Here is an 8428-nt window from a genome sequence, read left to right as displayed (position 1 = left end):
CATTAATATTTGTCTCCTGGCTGGGTGCAGTGGCTCACGCCTATAATCCCAGCACTTTGGGAGGCCGAGGTGTGTGGATCACTTGAGGTCAGGAGTTCGAGACCAGCCTGACCATGGTGAAACCCTGTCTCTACTAAAAATACAAAATTAGTGGGGTGTGGTGGCACACGCCTGTAATCCCAGCTACTTGGGAGGCTGAGGCAGGAGAATTGCTTGAGCCTGGGATGTGGAGTTTGCAGTGAGCCAAGATCGCACCATTGCACTCCAGCCTGGGCAACAGCAAAACTCCGTCTCAAAAAAAAAAAAAAAAAAAAAAAAAATGGTCTCCCTAATTTGCCTGAATGAGGGATAGGAATATATTTTGTCTCACCATTTTATCCTGGTTCCTAGAACATGGTCAGTGCTCAATAAATATTTGTTAAGTGAGTGAATAAATGATCAGATGGATGAATAATGAAATTATTCTTTCATGTAGACCCTGGAAGGTCAAGAAAATGCTTAGATAATTGAGCCTCACCCCTGATTGAAACTTTGTCCAAAGAGCTTTGAAACTTTATTGAGAAAGAGTAGCTAATAAAACAGACATTGGAAACCATTTTCTGACTTACCAAACACAGAAAGCCAGAATACACCTTTGATGCAAACTGGCGCTTGGTACTCAGAGATGTATTTGCCTAGGGATCATTTTGATTTGTGCGTGCCAAGTAGACATACACAAAAGGACAGGCGTAAAAGGAGAAGGAGCTTTCTGGAGAAACTGTGACTTCCAGAGAAATCTGCTCTGGGTAAGAAGGTAAGAGTTGCAGAAGATGAAGTTGCACCTGTGCAGACTCCATTTCTGCAGAAAAAAAAAATGGTATTTTTCTAAGGAGGGAACTGTCCTGGGCTACTTTGGCAAATTTGTTTACTCTTGTGTCGTAGTGTGTGTATTCTTGCTTGAGCAATGGCTATCTCGTGATATTGGGGCTATTTTATCAGGAGGCGAGAGGCGTTGTGAGACCTCAGAGCTGAGCTGACAAAGCACAGCACCAGCTTGGGGAGGGAGGAATGTCCCTGGTACTGTGAGGAATGCAGCACACCTCTGAACCTGGAGAAGTGACCTACTTGGGGCATTAGGAGACATCCCCTTTAGCTGCTCTCCTGAGGGAATTGTTGGCAGGGACAATGGTGATTCTTGAACTGATTACAGGAGTGGAGGACAGGTGGCAGGGAGAGGGACAAGGTGGATGCTGCAGGATGATTGCAGCTGATAAACAGGTTTATGAGCAACAGGAGGCTCCTCCTTGAGGACCTGCAGAAATGCCAGAGGAAGACCTGAGGTGGGGTAGTCAGGAGAGAGCCTGCCATTGCAGGCAGAGCAAGCAAAGGAACTTAGGTTATTGTTATGGAAGGGACTTGATTTGTAGCCACAACCTGTGTAGGTCTGCTGACACTCAGGTGAAAATTTAAGAGGAAGCCAGGAGTTTGATAACAGCCTGGGCAATATAGCGAGACCCCATTTCTACAAATTTTTTTTTTAAAAATTATTATTATACTTTAAGTTTTAGGGTACATGTGCACAATGTGCAGGTTAGTTACATATGTATACATGTGCCATGCTGGTGTGCCGCACCCATTAACTTGTCATTTAGCATTAGGTATATCTCCTAATGCTATCCCTCCCCCCTCCCCCCACCCCACAACAGTCCCCAGAGTGTGATGTTCCCCTTCCTGTGTCCATGTGTTCTCATTGTTCAATTCCCATCTATGAGTGAGAACAACTACAAAAAATTTTTAAAAATTAGCTGAGCTTGGTGGCTCATGCCCGTAGTCCCAGCTACTCAGGAGGCTGAGGCAGGAGGATCCCTTGAGCCTAATAAGAGTTTGAGGCTGCAGTGAGCTATGATCATGCAACTGCACTGCAGGATGGGCAACAGAGTGAGACCCTGTCTCAAAAACAAAAACAAACAAACAAAAAAACACAGCAAAACAAAAATTCAAGGAGTTTATACTGTGATTTTGCACATGGTAGAAGACATTTCTGAGAAGCTACCTCTTTCATATACATGCCCACATTGGGCAGTATTTGGACACAGTCATTCTAAGGTAATCACTGTGTCCCAGTTTGCTTGGGACTTTCCTAGTTTTAGCACTGAAAGTATCTTGTTCTGGGCAAACCAGGAGGGTTGGTCACCCTACCACTCACTCAGACTGACTGTTAACCTTCAGGTGGGGAAGACAGAGTAGACTGCTCATCGCCTCATGATGTAGCCGAAACAAAACTATGTCTCTTCTTTGGGATATTAAGGATCTATAGAACAGCAAAGGTATATTGTGAAGTTGTCTTTCAAATTATACACCTGAGGCTGAAAATGGACACAAAGAGAATTTCTGTCCTAAGATGCTGTTCTGGGCCTTCATTTCCCTTTGCCAAGGCCCCTTCTTCAAGTTTTATTTTTGTAACCTATACAGAACAGTAAGTGCCTCTTCACACTAGATTTTCTCTGATGGTTGCAATTTTGTAATATATTTTTCCTTAGTAATAAAAGAATCAAATATGTAATTAAGGTTATGAGTTTTAAAGCATTTTTATCTAAATAAAATCTCAAATCAGAAAAATATGTTTGTTAGACACTGTGCCCTGATTTTTTATTCTGAAATGAGGACTACCATATCATCAAGACAATCACATCCTTGATAAGTGGGACAGTGACCACCACCCCCAAAATGAAGCAAACAAACCTAGAGTGAGAAAGGAGTCTACGGACATTCCTTTATTCCAGAGATCCTTGGCAGAAGCCAGTCCTAGATGACCAGGTTCCTAGGTCTTAGCATGAGGTGGAAGGAGCCATCTGACTCCTCCACTGGAGCACAGGATGGGGGGACTATGGGACCAGCCATCAAAGGAAAAGGCACATCTTCTTTTCCCAGGCAGGCCGAGAAGATGAGGAGTAGCCCACCAAGAGCCAGGAAAATACCAGCAGCCCAGCCCAAGTAGAGGGCACCTCCAAACTCCCACCGAGGTGTGATGTCAGGGATGCTGTCATCCCAGAAGTCTTGGATTGTGGCATGGGCCACCCAGGAGACTGGAAGGAGGGTAGTGGCTGAAGCAGATGCCTCCAAAGTCCCTCCCAGGAGGCCAAGCCGCCTCTTGAATACCCATCTGATCCTGTGAAACTGGAAGCATTCAGACCCAAAGCTGGAGAGCAAAAGCCCCAATAGGCCCAGCCCACGGGAGGCTACCATGAGGGTGTGGGCTACCTGGAGCTCCTGGGGCAGAGACAAGAAGGATTCAAAGGGCTTGCACACAGTGGCAACTTCCTCTCGATCCACGCAGACCTCCCAAATCCCCATGATCCAGGTCTCCATCTCGTTCAGTTCCAGATTAAGAGTCTTCCACTGGGGTAGGATGGTGGTAACACAGGAGCAGACCCAGCCAAGGAGGGAGACAAGTAGCCCCCCTAGCTGGACTTTCCCATGGAAACTCCAGGCCATAGTCACTCCCACCACAGATGCAGAAAGAAAAGGAGCACGAGTGGGTCAGTGACTGGTTAGCAGGGACTACTTTTCGGGAGGCTTGAGTGGAAGATCCTTCACATTGGGAGAGGGCTCTTGATTCAGTGTTCTGAGCAGCAGCTGAGGCAGGTGCCAGGAATTGGCAATGTTTGGGTTTAGGGGGTGTGTCCAATATCAGATGTGGGTGTGAAATCTGGGGGAGGGTCCCATGACAGGCAAAAAAGCCATACAGGGAGACATCAATACATATTTGATGAATAAATTCATAAACTAAAATCACTCCTCAGCTCTGAGAACACAAGAATGATTGATGTTCTGGAAATATAAGTTGATGTAATCTTTCTGAAGGGCAACATGACTTTACGTTTCATATTTTTAAACATATGCATACTTTGACCCAGCACCTTATCTCCAGGAATCTACCTAATGTATCATGAATATGTACAAAGATTTATGAAAATGTCCATTGAAATATTGTTAAGAATTGTCAGTTTTTGTTAATACTAGGCAGCCATTTTAAAGTGATTTTGTAGAAAGAATTTTAATGATTTGAAAAATATTTTTGATACATTGTTAAGTGAGAAAAGCAAGTGACCAAACAGTATATAGAATATACAGAATGCAGCCGGGCACGGTGGCTCATACCTGTAATCCCAGCACTTTGGGAGGCTGAGGTGGGTGGATTACTTGAGGCCAGGAGTTCGAGGCCAGCCTGGGCAACATGGCGAAACCTCACCTCTACTAAGAAAATGAAGAAAATTAGCCGGGCATGGTGACACATGCCTGTAGTCCAAGCTGCTTAGCAGGCTGAGGCAGGAGAATCTCTTGAACCTGGGAGGCAGAAGTTGCAGTGAGCCGGGATCACGCCACTGCACTCCAGCCTGGGTGACAGAGTGAGACCCCATCTCAAAAAAAAGAAAAAGACAAAGAATATATAGAACTATGTGCGTGTGTGTGTGTGTGTGTGTGTGTGTGTACGTGTAGACCACAAAATGTTAACATGATTATTTTGGTGATAAAATTATGCATAGTTTTTATTTCCTTATTCGCTCTTACCTATGCAGTTTACACATTTTATAAATTTATCACAATATTTTTATTACAAAAAGCCCACAAATATTAATTTTACAAAATAATTTTAAATTCCTCAATCCAAGGAACCTACCCAGACCCAGAATATCACCAGAGGGAGGTGCTCCCTCCCCAGGCTCCCCTTGCTGCTGGGACAGCACCTATAAATAGATGGTAATCATACCAGCTTCCATTCCTGTTTGTTGCTGCTGCCAAGTAGCAGGTTCTGACAGGAAAGGAAATAATTTGCATTTACTGAGTACGGCTAAATGCCAGACTTTTGGCTAGATACTTTATCCTTATTTAATTTCCACACTGCCACTGTGTGATACACGTTACGTAACTTGCCAAGGTCCCCCAGCTGGTAAACAACAGATCCAACATGAACCAGGCAGCTCAGACTGGGACATTTGATGTTCTTGTCCCCAGGCTGCAGCAGCTGCCCCTGCACACTGATGACACAGCATGTGGGTGAGGCTTAGTCTTTATAGCAAGACAGAGAAGAAAACGGATTTATTCTGCTGGAGTCATGAATGTCTGACTCATGTGTTTCCCTATTCACAAATTAACCTGCTCCACACTGTGGTAGATATGAAGTGAAAGCAAAGGTGTTCCTGAAAGGAAGATGAAGGGGTGGCCTGCCCCTCCACACCTGTGGGTATTTCTAGTCAGGTGGGACGAGAGACTGAGAAAAGAAATAAGACACAGAGACAAAGTATAGAGAAACAACAGTGGGCCCAGGGGACCGGCGCTCAACATACCAAGGACCTGCACTGGCACCGGTCTCTGAGTTCCCTCAGTTTTTATTGATTATTATCTTCATTATTTCAGTAAAAAGGAATGTAGTAGGAGGGCAGGGTGATAATAAGGAGAAAAACATGTGAGCAATAGAATCTACGTCATAATTAAGTTCAAGGGAAGGTACTATGACTGGACGTGCACGTAAGCCAGATTTATGTTTCTCTCCACCCAAACATCTCAGCGGAGTAAAGAATAACAAGGCAGCATTGCTGCAAACATGTTTCGCCTCCCACCATAGGGCGGTTTTTCTCCTATCTCAGAATTGAACAAATGTACAATCGGGTTTTATACTGAGACATTCAGTTCCCAGGGGCAGGCAGGAGACAGTGGCCTTCCTCTATCTCAACTGCAAGAGGCTTTCCTCTTTTACTAATCCACCTCAGCACAGACCCTTTACGGGTGTCAGGCTGGGGGACTGTCAGGGCTTTCTCATCCCACGAGGCCGTATTTCAGACTATCACATGGCGAGAAACCTTGGACAATACCCCGCTTTCAAGGGCAAAGGTCCCTGCGGCTTTCCGCAGTGCATTGTGCCCCTGGTTTATTGAGACTAGAGAATGGCGATGACTTTTACCAAGTATACTGCTTGCAAACATTTTGTTAACAAGGCACGTCCTGCACAGCCCTAGATCCCTTAAACCTTGATTTCATACAACACATGTTTTTGTGAGCTCCAGATTGGATCAAAGTGGTTGGGTCAAAGTGGCTGGGGCAAAGCTACAAATTAACAACACCTCAGCAAAGCAATTATTTAAAGTAGAGGTCTTTTTCAAAATGGAGTCTCTTATGTCTTTCCTTTCTACATAGACACAGTAACAGTCTGATCTCTCTTTCTTTTCCCTACAGAAGAGACATCTCCTGAGAAAGGAGAATCTTGACTTTGTCTAACTGATAGCTCAACACCTAAGACATCTGGTATACCATTGTTTATCAGCGGTGTGAGGATTTGGAGGAAGGCACACAGAATCATCTGAAGTGCTCTTTTCTCTGTTATGTTTTATTACAGAAAACTTCAAACATATACAAAGGTAGAATGAATGGTATAAAGAAATCCCATATTGCATCATTTCACTTCAAAAATTATCCACTCATCCCAATCTCGCTTCATTTCTACCTGCACCTACCCCTTCCCTTTCATACTATTTTGAAGCAAATGGGTTGCTTTTTCAAATTGTAGGCACCTTATGCTGCTTTTATAGCAACATGATGGCAAATACTGTGCAAACTTGGAAACGCTGTCTGCTTGTACTGTCCTCTGCCAGAAATATGCATTTGCTACTTTGCTTCTTGAATACAGGTATGTCATGTGTATGTGAGCCATGATAGGCCAGGAGGAATCCTTTCAGACTTTCCTCCTGACTTCCTTGCCTTTTCCTGATGATTTGTGAACATCTGTGAATTGGGAGACATATAAGCCATGACAAATGTGAACTATGAAGAAGGTGAGGTTACTGAGGGAATACAGAACACATGCATTTATTAATTTCTTTTTTTTAAATTCAAGATTCATTCATTGCTGTATGCATTGACCGTGTGTAGCCATCGCAGTCCATGCTGCACACTCTTCTCCTTTCTCAGCCTAACTTTGGCTCTTCCCTGACTTTTCCTTGGACCTTGAGGAACAGTCTTCACCTTACCCAGTAGTCTCTCTGCTCAGGAAGAAGCAAGAGCTTAGGCAGTTGTGTTTTGTGGGTCTGTACACAGGTTTTCTGGAGGGAGGTCCCAGAACCTCAACCTCAAAGTAGCACTTCCTTTTATTCTCACTTCAGATTTCTCATTGGCATTGTCAAAAGACAAAATTACAACGAGTTTAGTTTAAAGATCTTAATTCACTTTAAACTTTAGTTTAAAGATCTTCTTAATCCACTTTATTTGTGGTTCTAGAATCAGGCAACACTTCATTCCATAAAGTAGAATCAGTGTCCCGATGAGCTGAACAGAGGAGGTTGGTTTTACAGAAAGAAAAAGGCTGAAGAAAGGAGAAACTAAGAACAAAAAGCAGATTGGGTGTTTCAAATTTAATTTCCTTGTAAGGTGGGAGCTGAGAAACAGAACAATAGAAAAATAACTGATTGATTGGCGTCAGTTTAGTTCAGGTACTTTTTTGTAAGAATTAAAACAGAGGGAACTTCGTTATCATGCAGACTGAAACTGGCAGGTTTGGGAATTTGGTGATTATCTCTCATTCTCCTGATTTCTCAGAAGGTCAGAGAGACAGCTTAGTTTTGGTTTGGTGAAGCAGAGCTTTAGCATGAGTGACTCCATTTTGGTTTGGTCTGTTGGGCTTAGTGCAGGAACTCAGTCCAAAGCAATGGCCTCCTGTAAATGTTAACATTGTGAAACCTTTCTAATTCAGTCAGAGACTGGGTGCTCCTCCTCCAATATTTCCTCTGCCATTTGCACCTTCCTCAGGGGCAGATTAAACTTCAGGGCTCATTACTTGCACAGGCCCCTTCTAAGGCTGGCATCTAATTTTGTATTCATTATTTTATATTCTTTTTCTTAAAGAGTCCTTCCCCTCCCTGCAACTGTATAAGATTTAGGTTCCACTAAATCTAGATCCATCCCTCATCTACCTACAAATTAGTAAATATCATATTTTTCTGTGATTATATATTGACATGTTGTGGGTCCCCAGACCTAGCACAATGTCTGCTATGTGATAATTGCTTAATAAATATGCAGTACAAAGTTTCAGAATTTTCATCTGTCAGTCATTCTTTGTCATTGGGCATTTATTATTAGTTGCAGTTAGAATTCAAAGTAAAGTTGACAGGTCTACCAAAAAGAAATTGATTTGGTTTTCCAAGGAAAGGAGTCTCTCAGGATGTTTTGGCTGTTTTCAGTGCTTCCTCTCTCAATCCCAGTTTTGTTTCCTTTGCTCATGGCACGTGAATTGGCCCTTGCTTCACTGGGATAAGCAGATTGTCTCGCAGACACTTAAAATTGTCAGGGATCTTAGGGTCAATGCCTACTTGGGGTCAATCCTCACAATATATCTTTTTAAAAAACAGAAAACCTTTTAATCAAAACAGTACATTTGGCTCTTTGTATCCACGGA

At 43.2% G+C, this 8428-nt stretch overlaps 1 protein-coding gene across 1 annotated transcript; it reads right to left on the bottom strand.

Annotated features, from left to right (window-relative positions):
* Positions 1 to 2784: 2784 nt before the first annotated feature.
* CLDN25 (claudin 25) lies at positions 2785 to 3474 on the bottom strand. Its single transcript, XM_054437378.2, has one exon. The coding sequence runs from the start codon at positions 3472 to 3474 to the stop codon at positions 2785 to 2787; it is 690 nt and encodes a 229-aa protein (XP_054293353.2).
* Positions 3475 to 8428: the final 4954 nt, after the last annotated feature.

Source organism: Pongo pygmaeus, chromosome 9 (genome assembly GCF_028885625.2).
Source record: "Pongo pygmaeus isolate AG05252 chromosome 9, NHGRI_mPonPyg2-v2.0_pri, whole genome shotgun sequence".
NCBI classification, from domain to species: domain Eukaryota; kingdom Metazoa; phylum Chordata; class Mammalia; order Primates; family Hominidae; genus Pongo; species Pongo pygmaeus.
The sequence above is the reverse complement of the archived record's forward strand: the minus strand, read 5'-3'. Positions and strand labels throughout refer to the sequence as shown.